The following is a 13390-nucleotide window of genomic DNA, read 5'->3' on the forward strand; positions in this document are numbered from 1 at the left end:
TCAGCTGTAAAACACACTCAAACAATTATTTGGATGATGTCACCGTGGTGCTGCAGACAGCCCCATGCACAAGAAGGTGCCTGAAGAGGCTGGATGAGCTGGTGACATGGGCAAGGATGAAAATAAAACCATCCAAGTCAAGAAGCCTCTCTCTGCGTAAAGGCAACAGGAACGACAGTACCATCTTCGTCGCAGGAGGTGAGCCAATCCCCCTGCTGGCCAACCATTCCATCCAGAGCCTAGGGAGGCAGTACAATGCAGATCTGTCGGACAGGCATGCAGGCAAGGCAGCACGGAAGCAACTCTCGGAAGGCCTGGCGAGCATCAACAAGAGCCAGCTCCCCGGAAAGTACAAGCTGTGGTGCTACAACTTCACATTGTACCAGAGGGTCATGTGGCCGCTGAAGATGTGCGAGGTTCCATCCTCCACAGTCAACGGGTTGGACAGGCTGGCCAACTCCTACATTCGGAAGTGGCTAGGGCTACCGCGAGGCTTCTCCGACACAGGCTTGTTTGGCGCAACATCACTGCAGTTGCCCATCCAGTCCATCACCCTGGGATACAAGCAGGAGAAGGCCAGGTTGGTTCTCGAGTTGAAGGAATCCTCGGATCCTGCTGTGAGGAATGCACTTGTCCCCACCCGAACAGGTCGGAAGTGGCAAGCAGGCCCAGAGGTTGCCAGGGTCATTGGCAGGCTCCAACACCAGGGGATAGTGGGCAGGACGCAAGTAGGGAGAGCGGGGCTGGGATGGGGAGATGCCCCGCGTCTCTGGTCCAAGGCCACGAAGAGGGAAAGGAAAGCCATGGTTGTGGAAGAGGTGTCAAGGGCGAACCAGGAGCAGTATACCATCAAAGCCGTGTCACAAGGTCGCCAGGGAAGGTGGACCACTTGGGAAGGCACCATCAAGAGACCCCTCAGCTGGGCCGACCTGTGGAAGATGCCACAAGCCAGAATCAGCTTTCTGCTCAGGGCAACCTACGACACAATCCCATGCCCCAGAAACCTCCACCAGTGGTTTGGCAAGGAGGAGAGCTGTCCCCTCTGCAGCGCACCCAACGCCAGCCTACAGCACTTGCTGTCGGGTTGCAAGGCCGCACTGACGCAAGGGCGCTACAGATGGCGGCATGACCAAGTGCTGACGAAGCTGGCCGAAGTCCTAGAGAGCTGCAGACAAGATGCCAACAACCAGCCCACAGCCAAAAGGCTTCCGGTCAGGTTCGTGAGGCCAGGGGAGAGCAGTGGAGACACCAGCCGACGAGGCCCCCGGAGCGTCCTGTCTCAGGCAAGGGACTGGAGCATGAGGGCCGACATCGGGAGACAGCTGCAGTTCCCCCGGGAGATCACCACCACGACACTCCGGCCAGACATCGTGCTGTGGTCTGCTGCTACCAAGGCTGCGATGCTCATAGAGCTCACCATCCCCTGGGAGGAGGGAATCCAGGCCGCCTATGAGAGGAAAGCAGCCAAGTATGCAGACCTGGCCGCCGAGTGCAGAGAGGCAGGCTGGTCTGCCACCATCTACCCGGTGGAAGTAGGCTGTCGGGGCTACGTCAGCACATCAACAACAAGGCTGCTGCGAGATGTGGGAACGACGGGAGCTAAGCTCAGAAGGGAAACCAAGGCCCTCGCCGAGGAAGCTGAGAAAGGAAGCTTCTGGCTGTGGCTGAGGAGGAGGGATAAGAACTGGGGGTCAAGGCAATGAGATGGGTCAGCTGCCACCGCTCCGCCACCAGGAGGCGTTCCGGGGTTAAAGAGAGCGAAACTCCAATGAGCGGTGGTCCCCGGCTGATGACCCTGCAGCTGACCCAAGGCGCTGTAGGAGGCGCGTCAGGCATATTTGCCCCGCAGAAACAACACCATACCTGTACAATCAAAAAATTTATTATCCCATTTGTTTCTCATCTCTTGGTTACATTGTTAGACTTCTTTATCCATGAAAAGGTTGGTTTTGCATTTATGATTTCAGTTTTAACTCTCATTATTGTTCCTATTGTTATAACCGGGTCAAATTTGACCCTATAACTCCACAAATGTCTTAATTTTAACCAGAGCATTTTGGAATTTTGTGAAAAAATTGTTCTGGTTTTATTTTGTTTATATATAGGTTCCTGACAAAGTCAAAAAGCCTTGATGCTATAAACAAATCTATGTGGTACTTTTGTGTATTTAAAACCTGAAAACGCGCCCACCGGTGACCTGAATACAAGAGAAGGGCTAAAGGAGAACCTGCTCCGCCTTCAATACTGTGCTGGCGTACTGTATAACAATAGTATGCTGCCTGCCCAGCTGCAGACCTGAAGGCCCTCCAGAGGATCATATGAGAAAATCATAGGCTGTCCCCTCCCCTGCCTTTTCTGGAAGACATCTCCAACACCAGATGTCTGAACAGAGTCAGAAACATAATAAAGGATAATACACACCCAAACGGTTATTTCAGCTACAGTATAGCAACTTCAATTTCATTCTGTTTGTTCAATGACAGTAAAGCATTATTCTTTCCTGTCTGAAGGACTGTTTCCTTTTGTCTTTTTCTTGTCAGTCGAGACATATTTCCTTCTCTGAGCGACCCAGCATCAGCCTGCAGGGCTGGAAGTTGAAGCCAACAGTGAAGTGCAGTTCTTCTAATGACCACAAGAGTGTGTCTAAAACAGTGAGAGAGTCAACATAAGATGAATATGATTACAGGCACAAAAAGCCATCTTGGTCTCTATCCCTACAATGTATGCAACTACTACAACTATTGATGATGTAAGGGGGATGTGGCCTCTTTGAGTGATATGTGGTTGAAATATTGCATTAAGAATCACTCTTAGGTCTTCAAGCAGTGGTGTGCACAGACCTTTTGAAGGGCAGGGGCAAAAAGAAAAAAAAAAGGGCACATACAGCAGCCTGTCCTCGAACAGGGCACTTTAGCACGTGTTTTTCAACAATTGCTTTTTGTTGCTGTGTTTCATGCCATTTGAATGTTCTTCAGAGACAAAAATGGTTAAAACAAGAACCTAACACAGGAAGCACACCAGGCAGAGTCCAGCTGCCTCCAGATAGTCAGGAAGTGCAGATGCAGTCCTTCAGCAATTGGATCCACTCTGCAGAAATACAGACCAACCAACAGCTTGGAAGACAAACCAAGATCTGGGCGTCTGGGTTTCTTTAATGGTCGATGCATGTGCAGGGTTGGGTAAGGGAGTCCGAAAACTTTTTTTCAACACTGTAAATAAGCTAGGTGGAGTCAGACACCTCCGAGATGGTGACAGTGCAGCAACTCACTCTGTGATGACCTGTGGGTGACGTCAAGGTGGCTACATCTATTGTTATAACAGTCTATGGTCATGACCTACTGTATGATTATATTGAACTCTACATAATATTTAAAACCCAACTATTCTGCAAGTTTTGGAAATTCCTTCCTAGACTTGAGCTTGGAGTACATGGGTGTGTGGTCAGGATGTCTCCTGGATGGAGAAGATCCTGGAGAGATTTTATTTCCCATCTAACCTGGGAGGAGAAAGCTACAAAGAGCTGAGGATATAACATCTGGGAAACTGTTTGTAATAATACATCCATCATGGTAAGTTCATATATTTTCAGATCTATGGGATTTATTGGCATTAGGTCTTGTGGCTATGGCATGCAGGAAGAAAAGTACAGTATGAGGACCTTTGGTAGATTTCACCACTCAGGTCCACTCTTCTCACTCCAACTCTTCTGGGTTAAAAAAAAAGAAGAGAGAGATGAAAATAAAAACTAAGCCAAAATTCCAATGTCCTTAGTTTTCTTGAATAACCCCACTTCAACAGCTGTGGTGAATACATGTTGAGAAATTTGGACGACTATGCTCTCTAGCCACTTCAATATCTCTTTCTGTCGGTTGTTGGTTCAGTCCTGCCGTCTGCATGGATAAGTTGAGGAAAACATGATACTATTGTTACGGTCACTTTCGTAGGTTTGAGAAGGGGGGGGGCTGCCATATTGTGTAATGTTTTGATTGGTTGCCTGGCTACCTGTCCGCTTAAGTCTGACGTGAGCGGAAGGAGCAAGGGATGCTGGGAAGACGCCAGAGCGGAGTGAGCCCCGCTGAGTAGTCAAGAGGAACTTGACGATGAGAAAGGACCCATTTCACCTCAAGATTGAATTATTGTTTAGTTATTGTCTCGTCCACACACACATGAACTGAGAAAGCCACGACTGCGTGACGACAGACGGAGGTCGACGCGCACAGGACGCTGGAAGCTGGAGCTGGCCGCGGACCAAGCTACAGGTGATGAACGAGAAGCAGCCGGTGAGTTCAAAACAGTGCACTATATGGCAGCGGATCACCAGACTCCAGGGTTTCAGTAACAGAAATATGTGCACCTGTGTCCGTCCTGAAGCCTAGACTTGTTAGAGCCTTGTTTGTGAAATTTAACTTGCCAAGGTGGCGCGTGGTCGCGACACTATGTAAGGCAGTCAGCAAACCATGGTGATGTTGCAGTACAGTGCAGTCGGTTTCTACATACTGAACTGATCCCTCACACTGATAGATCTATCTGCTGCTCTGAAAACCAGGGGTGTTAATTTTTAATGTTTGGAATATAAGGATGCATAAATGATTTCCCAGGAGGCAGGATGGGCTGGTCCATTATGTATCCTTGTACTGTAGCTGTCATCAGTGTGAGACAAGAGGGAGACAAGCCTCAGCACAGGGGGGCTCCAAACAGTTTCAGAGGAGGCTCACTAGCTTTTTTATGTTTTTGGTTCAGTCTTAAGTCACATAACATAATCATGATCCTACACACTTTGAAAACCCCTGTGGATATAAATGTTTAATCAACATACCATGACTGCTCTGAGCTGTTAGATATATGAAAAGAAAAGGCTGTGAGAATAAACATTGATATATTTTTTTCATTCCATATGAGCTGCAGGTGTCTCTGCAGCTGATGTCTGCTGAGATCCTGTAGGATCCAACTGCAGACACCAAACCCCAGGTAACAAAAAGGTGTTTATTATGCAAGGTAAAACACAAAGTACAAACACAAAGTAACAACAAAAAGCTCAAGAGGCAAATAACACAAAGTACAAAATGAAAATGAGAAAGTACAACACAAAAGCCACCAAAAAACCAAGGATTCACTGGGGAAATGGTACAACGAAGCACAAGCGCACAGGAGGGACAGGCTGGTGAGGACGACAAGACGAACTGGGAACTGGGAAGAATAAATACACAGACAAAGGAGACACAATGAGACACTGGTGCAACACATTAGCACAATGCAGGTGCTGATTAAAGGAGGGAACCACAAGAAGACAGGAAGAAGACAATGGATCTTTCAAAATAAAACAGGGAAAACTCGAACTAAACCAGGGAACAGTAGAGGAGATGACAACTGTAGTTTGCAATACTAACGACTGACCTATATATGTTAAGCGGTGCATAGGTGTATATAAAATATAAATGACTTTTGCTTGTTGTGTCGGCACAGATGAGATTCACAGTTTCAGGGTGAATCCACTTGTCCTCCATCTTCGTATTAGTGAGGTCATGAGGTCATGTTTACCCTGACTCTGGAGCATGAATGAGTTGATCTGTTTATTATGTCCAGGCTGAGACGCTGAAGGATATCTCAGCAGTGATCTCCCTCTGTGGAACAGTTTCTGTCTCATCTCGTGAACATTGGTTAAGGTCAAACTCTAGGAACAATCTGTTTCCACTGCCAATATTGACACTCAGATAATAAAGCAAATGCAAACACGCACAACCTCACATGACATCAATAGAGAGTAGATTAAGACAAAAAAAAGATATGCTCATTAGAGACAGAGGAGAAAGTCAAAGAGGAAATAACTGTGTGTGGACAACATGTCTGATAAGATCAACTCTCTGTGACATTAATGATCCAAATCCAAAGGTATACACCCTAGCCTACATGGGACTCAGTGACAGAGGGAGCGGGTGGATCAGCGTTTAGTTTCGCCGCCCCATCAACATGGAACAATCTCTAGGCTGAACTGAAAATGTCTGAACTCGTATCTTTTAATGTTTTCCGTCACTTCCTAAAGGACCGACAACAAAAATAAATTGAGCGGTGCCTCTGCTGACCATTCTTGCCACCATGACCCCCTTGCTCCTTGCACTTTGTTTTAACCTCTATTGTACTGTACTATGGCCCTATTTATTGTAATGTAATATTGTAATGTATTTTGTATCTTATGGAAATGTTGACGACGTGTGCTGCTGCCTTCTTGGCCAGATCGGCCTTGAAAATGAGATCTCGATTTTTTTACCTCGTTAAATAAAGGCTAAATAAATAAATTTTTTAAAAATCAGTCAGGGTTGGTGAAAGTTTCAATGAGGTAAGACAAGATAAAGTCGAATAATGAAATACATATTTGTACAATAACTCATTCAGCAGGAAAAAAAAAAGAATTCTGATCCAGGTGGAGTCTCTGCAGTTTTCTGTTGCATTAGATGGATTGTCACAGACATGGAACAATTTTTTACACACTTTTTCGGCAGAATTTTGTCTCACTATGTAAAAACATAACAAATCAGCCTTACAAGCTGGACATCTCACTCATGTGTCACTACAATCAAAACCTGACAAAGGCACATGCAGACACATGCACCTTGTTAATTACTCACAATCTACTGTCACAACAGTACAGTGATGCTTGCGCATCATCCTGGGGGTGTGTCTATTGACTGGTCTTCTCTGCTCTTGTCTATAGGTCATTCACTTCCTCTCTATCTTCCTCCATTTCTTTCTGTTCTTCTCACTTTTACTACTTTGCAAAGTTCTCGCAGAAGTTTAACTGAGGTCTACATGCTCAGACCGAAGTGTTTTCCCCACAATCATTGTTGATGTGTACAGTATATTGTATTTTTACAAAGGCACTTTTGCAAGTGTGTATTGTATAATTGAAAACAAGATTATAAGAGCAGACATTGTGTTTGTACTTTTGGTTCCTTTGTCAAAGGCGTAGGGGTCCAGTTTTGATGCTTTGGTCAGAGACTTCATTTTTAGTGTGTGAGAAATCACAAAAGTGACTCTTTAAACTTTACACAATCTGTAACTTTTGCTTTTACAGGTTTCTAAATCAAAGGTCACAAGGTTTTTTTTTCTCCAACCTGGAGCTGAATTATCTACAGAGGAGGGTCCTCCTCCACAACACACATGAAATAAACTATATCTGATCTGAGATATAATTGGGGGTTTGGGCCATTTAAAGTATAAGTATATGACATTTGTGACCCTATATCAAGAGTGGTATATTGTTGATTGGAATTTGTTTCAGTGGGCTTCACACACTGACATAAAAACACAAACATACACCCAATACAATACATGATATGTCAGTTGTATTACAATGATAAAAATGAAAAAAAAAAACATTCTCTGGATATAATGAAGGTGTGTGTTCATAACATATGAGAAATACCAACACCAGAATTTGCATACAAAAATATATATGTGAGGGCCATGTTGCTGTATTACTTAAACTGAGATGATGTGTGACGAAGTCTGATTTAACTAACATGTCCGAAATGAATGAATGAATAAATAAATAAATAAATAAATAAATAAATATACACTTTATGTATGTTTATGCAAATTCTACACTGGGTATTTCATGTATTTCATATATTTACCCGAATTCTTATATGTTTCATATATCATTTTTTATTATGCACATATATGTCATATATATAAAAATGATATACATATGTAAATGTATTACATTTATATATGGGACAGAGGACTGACTGTATACAGCAGCATCTTACAGGACTTTGGCTCCATCTAGTGTTCAGACCCCGACACTGACTCACACTGACTGCAGTGAAATGGTCTCAGCTGGTGGTGCTCACACACCTGTCTGATTAGCAGCTACTTAAACTCAGGTGTGTCTCTTGCTCAGTTTTACTCTCTCTGCTTGTTGCTCTGTTTGCGTGTCCTTCTTCTCCACAAGGTAAAGTAACTCTGCTCTCTTCACCAACAATATTGAGGATGAAGTGCACTTTCTGGGCGATGGCAGCAGTGACATGAGCTTTTAAACTATTGTATCCAATAAAATGTAAGCCTCTCTTTGGTGAGTTCATTGTGGTGGATCTTTAAGGTGTTTTGCTCACCCACACAGCAGATTACATTTTGAGTCTAAATCAGGTTTAACTAAAAGGAACATGAAGGTTGAGCAGTCTGATGGTCGAAATATTGCAACACTGTCTGGGCTGTTTTGTTTCAATTATAACAAACAATTGCAAAAATGATTTTGCTGTGAAAAGCTCCCAGATGTCATAAATCTCTTTGACAGCGTCTATGTAAATGCAGATCAGCACTTTTATGTGTGCTACTTAAGATATTTGGCTTGTCAAGGCTGGTATAGCTCAGGGCAGAGGCTGTAGTTTAAACGCTGTATTCTTACACCATGCTGCTGCAGTGTGCCAAGTATGTATAAATGTACCAATGAAACTGGTCCCCAGAGCAATATGTTCTTGGATTAAAAGATACTGTAAAATGTTTGTACAATGTCCATGAGTATCAGTGGGGAGTTAAAGGGATAGTTCACCCAAACCCTCATGTTGACTAAGGGCTGGGAGAAGTTTCAGAGTTATCTGTGGCTTCTCTGAGTTACAGGGGGTCTCGGCGTAGCAGTGCATGTCCATCTAACGGTTGCAAATTGATACCAACTGTCTTCGTAACAAAAAGACACGCCAAAAAACATCCAAATACCTCCATGCTGCTCATATGTAATGTCCGTCTTGTATTGAAGCCCCGAAATGCGAAATTGTCCCCCAAAAAATTAAATAAGTCTATATTTCAAGCTTGTTTTATAGCGGAAGCTTCTCGAAGCTCCTCTTCCCGGTTCGTCAAATTTGGATGAACTGGGAAAAGGAGCTTCCGCTACAAACAAGCTTGAAATATAGACTTATTAAAATTTTTTCGGGACAATTTCGCATTTCGGGGCTTCAACGGACATTACATACGGGCAGCATGGAGGTATTTGGCTCTTTTTTGGTGTGTCTTTTTGTTACAAAGACAGCCGAGACCCCCTGTAACTCAGAGAAGCCACGGATAACTCTGAAACTTCTCCCAGCCCTTAGTTGACATGAGGGTGAGTAGATAATGAGTGAAATTTCAATTTTGGGTGAACTATCCCTTTAATTCTGCGGTCCAACTGTGGTTTGTGTTTGTCCTTGCTGCGGGTAACAAACCTCATTCCTCCTCCATCCTGTACAGGTTCAGTATGACTCTCCAAGGACCAGAGAGCCAGAACCTGCATTCAGGCATCAACAGCAATGCACCAAGCTCTGGGCAGGATCCGAGACTGCACGGCAACAATCAAGATCCAGGACCTTTACCCCATCCCCAACACCATGCGTCTACCCGTCCACTCTTCTACCTCCCTGCTCCACCTCCAGTCCCTTTCCTCCAGTACCAGTGGCCCATGCCCTTCTCCTACAACCCCTTTGGTGGCTTTCCAGGCATGGGTGAGTGTTGTAAGATCTACAGGTAAAACAAAGGTGAAAGAACTTTTCCAAACCATGTCACTACTCTGGTGCTGATATTGTGAGGTAGTAATCCTGTACATTACCAGGTACACTGCAAAAACTCAAATATCTTACCAAGAATATTTGTCTTATTTCTAGTCAAAATGTCATCTCTAGTCAAAACAAATCTCATACTTAAAATAAGACCCATCACATAAAAAGTAGCTTGTTTTTAAACACTTTTTACTTCTTTCAAGCATATTTTCACTTGAAATAAGTAGAAAAATCTGATAGTGGAGCAGGTTTTTCTTTATTACAAGCACAAAAAACTTGCTTTCACTGGCAGATTTTTCTACTTATTTCAAGTGGAATTTATCTAAAAACAAGTTATTTTTAGTTGAGTCTTATTTATTTTAGTGGAAAGAGATTAGTTTTGACTAGAAATGAAACATTTTGACAAGAAAGAAGACAAATATTCTTGGAAAGATTTTGAGTTTTTGCAGTGTATATAATTTAAATCATCTATGTGAGACATATTTTCTTTCTGCCCCTCAGGCTATGGTATGGTCATGCCCCCATTCCCCCCTCCTCCCCCCTACATGGAGCCTCCATCCTATGTTCTCCCCCACCCTCATGTCCAAGCAGTCGACTACAGACGTTTGCTCCACCCCCAGGGCCACGCTCCCAGCGTACCCTATCAGAATCCCAACCAGACCCGCAGAGTCCGACCACCACATGCAGTACCGGTCAGGCAGATGGTGAACTCTGAGGTCCAAACTGAACCTGCGCACAGAGGTGTAGTAGGTGGTTATCGTGGGGGGAGCATAACTGTAAGCTCAGATTCTGGGCACGGAACTACCTCAAGCTCTCCATCTTCAAGCTCCAGTTCCCAGAAAGGAGGCTCCACTGACGTTGAGGTTAACACGGAGGACTTCCAAGTTGAGAGGACCAGCACTAGCAGGGCAGTCAAACATGGCGTCAATGTTCTAGGTCCTAATGGAACAAAGGCTGTCCAGTCTCCTATCATTGCAACTCAAGAAGCTCAGAAGAGCCGTAAAGACAGCATTGGTCAGGAGAACATTCCCCCCTGTAGAAGCCGCCACTGCAACGTGTGGTCGGCAAGTTCTCCAGATAGCATGGTCCCGGTGTGTACCTCCTCTCAGCAAGAGGATGATGGTGTTCGAGAGAGACGGGTTTCTATTCCTGACATATTGATGAGCTGGGGAGGGGGCACACCACAAGAGGCGACGCTGAAGACGTTAGACAAGGTGCTGTCTCAGAATGGCGAGCACCAGGTGCTATCTTCAGAAAAGTGTGTTTATCAGAATCCAGCTGGAACCCAGAAGGACCAGGTGGTGGCTGATGCTGCTAATGAAGATGCTGAAGATATCTTGACTGAAGATATCTTGACTTCTAAGAATGGTGTAAATGTTGAGATCCCGAAGCAACCTGCTCTCGATGAGTCCAAAGGAGACGATGAGCCCGTAGAGATTGTTGAATCTGTGAGCCAGTGTCTTCCACACAATGAGGAGCTGATGCACTCGCCAAACAAATCCCACAAGCTCCCTGACAATGAGCAAACCGATGGCAATGAGACAACTCTGCTTGATGACACCACGGACATCATTCCCTATCAAATGCCTAGCCGTAAAATGAATGAGTCCGTTTGGTCTGTGGAATCTCTTGCCCCTTTTATCCCAACCAAGGAGTGGCTGCTGCAGAACAGCATGTTTGAGCCCGAGGTCATCATTGAGATAGTGGAGGAAGCTGAGAACTGTCGACACACGACCCAAAACGATAACCCGTCTGTCAAAGCTGGCAGGCAGACTCGCAGGGTTTCCTCTTCTGACTTGGCCCCGATGTCAGACAGCTGGCTGGACTTTAGCATGCCAGCTGAGAAGCAAAGTATACCCAAGAAGCCAGAATTGGAGCGTGAGATTCTCTCTGAAATTGGAAGACTGAAGGAAGGCCAGAACCCGGTTCCTTCCGAAAAGGATTGTTCAGCTTCCCCTACTCGCCTGCAGAGTAAAACAATTATGTGTTCTACCACCTCTGACGGTGTGGATGAAAATGGGTCTTCTGAACCTGAGGCTAATGGAAGCCCAAACCAGGAAAGTCTTATTATAGATGAGCAGCGGGCAAACAGTCCTGGCTCCCCTGAGGAGCATGCACCTCTGTTCCTGAGCTCCGCAGCAGGACAGACGGTCTCATCTACGGATCACCCGACTGTCCAGAATAAAATGGACAATGGAACACGTGGGAATGAAGAAGTCAGAAATGAGCAGCTGTGTGTCCCGAAGGCCGACCAGAAGATATGTCAAGTGTCCCCATCAAAGGGACCTTTAGTGGACAGTGGTGTCCAGTGCACTGAAATTGCGTGTTTTTGCGAGGAACTGCACAGTGGCATGGGACACAACAGAAGGAATCCTTCAAAATACTTGGGTATTGATCTGGATTTAACATTGAATGTGTTGGCTGTGTCTTCTGTGGTGTAGCTCTAACTTGTTTGTCTCATAGACATGAAGAGGGGAAATAATGGGAATGCTGAAGGAACCTGCATGAATGGACAGCACAGAAACCAGAAGAGGCACGGCCAGTGGAAGAACAGAGGTTCAGGTAAGACATGCAATACAGCACACCACCACAACCATCAGCAGTTCAGCTTTGGTGTGGTTTATGACCATACCTGCAAAATCACTTGTTTCACTCATCACTGTGTTTTTCCTTTTTGTCTGTATAGTAATTCTGGACACTGTCATTTCATTCAATTTCAGTCCTAGAAAGTGATGGCGTCATGTCAGAAAAGAGACATTCAACAAAATATTTAAATGTATTGTTTTAATATATCAACCAACAAGAACAACAGTTTTTTAATTTTAATTCAAAGCCATGTAGGTTATGATATATTGTACATGCCTGCCCCAAGACAACTGTGCTCAAAATACCATAGAAACATAAATACAGGAAGTCTGAATAGAAACTCTGACCTTTGACCGACAGTGACTAAAGCTAAACCACAGTAAAATTAAAGAGCTCAGAGAAACAATTACTGAGTTGATTGTCTCCACAGAGAAGCATGGTAACCAGCATGGCAACCAGCATGGCAACCAGCAGGAGGTCTACAACGGCTTCCATGGCAAACCTGGAAAATCTAAAGGTGAGGACCACAGATTTAAATATGAATGCCCACTTGTCTTTTCATTTTGATAATTAGTTGTCAATTAGCCTAAATGAAAGCCTTGAGAATACTACTGCAACTTTTATTTGCAGTGGTTGTGGATTTGTCTTTAAACCATGTGGCAGTCTTTGATCCAGCCATTTATTTTGAAAGGCTTGACAATATTCCCTAACTATCTTTTTCACTGGCTTTCTTCTTGCAGGTGGAAATGGAAGAAATCCACGATACTGACTGACCTGTCTCATGACAACATTGTTTTTAACATGAATCAATTTAAAATTAATTTAAAATTTAAAAATGTATATCATATTTTTCAATAAAAGCTTTTCTAAAAGTCATGTGTACTTTGTTTTTGTTCTTTTGCTTATGAATTCCTGTTGACCTCCCTTCCGCAGGGCACCACCAACTTCAAAGCTGAAAATTAAAAAAAAAAAAAAAAAAAAACTTGACAAGCTGGGACATGGCTGGTCCTGTCTGTTTAATCATGACTGAAGGCAGTGGGAGTGGGCCCTGTGTACATACTGTAAAGAAGGTTCAACAACCCAGAAGTGAACCTGACCTCTGCTCCTGCTCCATTACAAACCTCTGACTGAATGCTGGGTGAGCCGACCAGCGTTTCCTTACTTCCAGTTTCGCGGACGCTGCCCGGCGGGTCATGAGAATAACACCGCCCGGATCGCCGTTTATGGTCGGAACTACGAACTACCAAGAATTTCACCATGCACGCGGAGGCTCATGGGAA

The 13390-nt window shown here is 44.4% G+C and overlaps 1 protein-coding gene across 1 annotated transcript; it reads left to right on the top strand.

The window, feature by feature from the left end:
* Positions 1-7895: 7895 nt before the first annotated feature.
* LOC146970872 (uncharacterized) lies at positions 7896-12950 on the top strand. Its single transcript, XM_085805961.1, has 6 exons — positions 7896-7951; positions 9220-9470; positions 10026-11912; positions 11988-12137; positions 12541-12627; positions 12851-12950. Exons 2-6 carry the CDS (start codon positions 9227-9229, stop codon positions 12877-12879), a joined length of 2397 nt encoding a protein of 798 aa, XP_085662087.1. The 5' UTR covers positions 7896-7951; positions 9220-9226; the 3' UTR covers positions 12880-12950.
* The last annotated feature ends 440 nt before the right edge of the window (positions 12951-13390 follow it).

The sequence above is a fragment of the Trachurus japonicus genome, chromosome 17 (assembly GCF_045865225.1).
Source record: "Trachurus japonicus isolate A0001 chromosome 17, Traja_1.0".
Taxonomy (NCBI): Eukaryota; Metazoa; Chordata; class Actinopteri; order Carangiformes; family Carangidae; genus Trachurus; species Trachurus japonicus.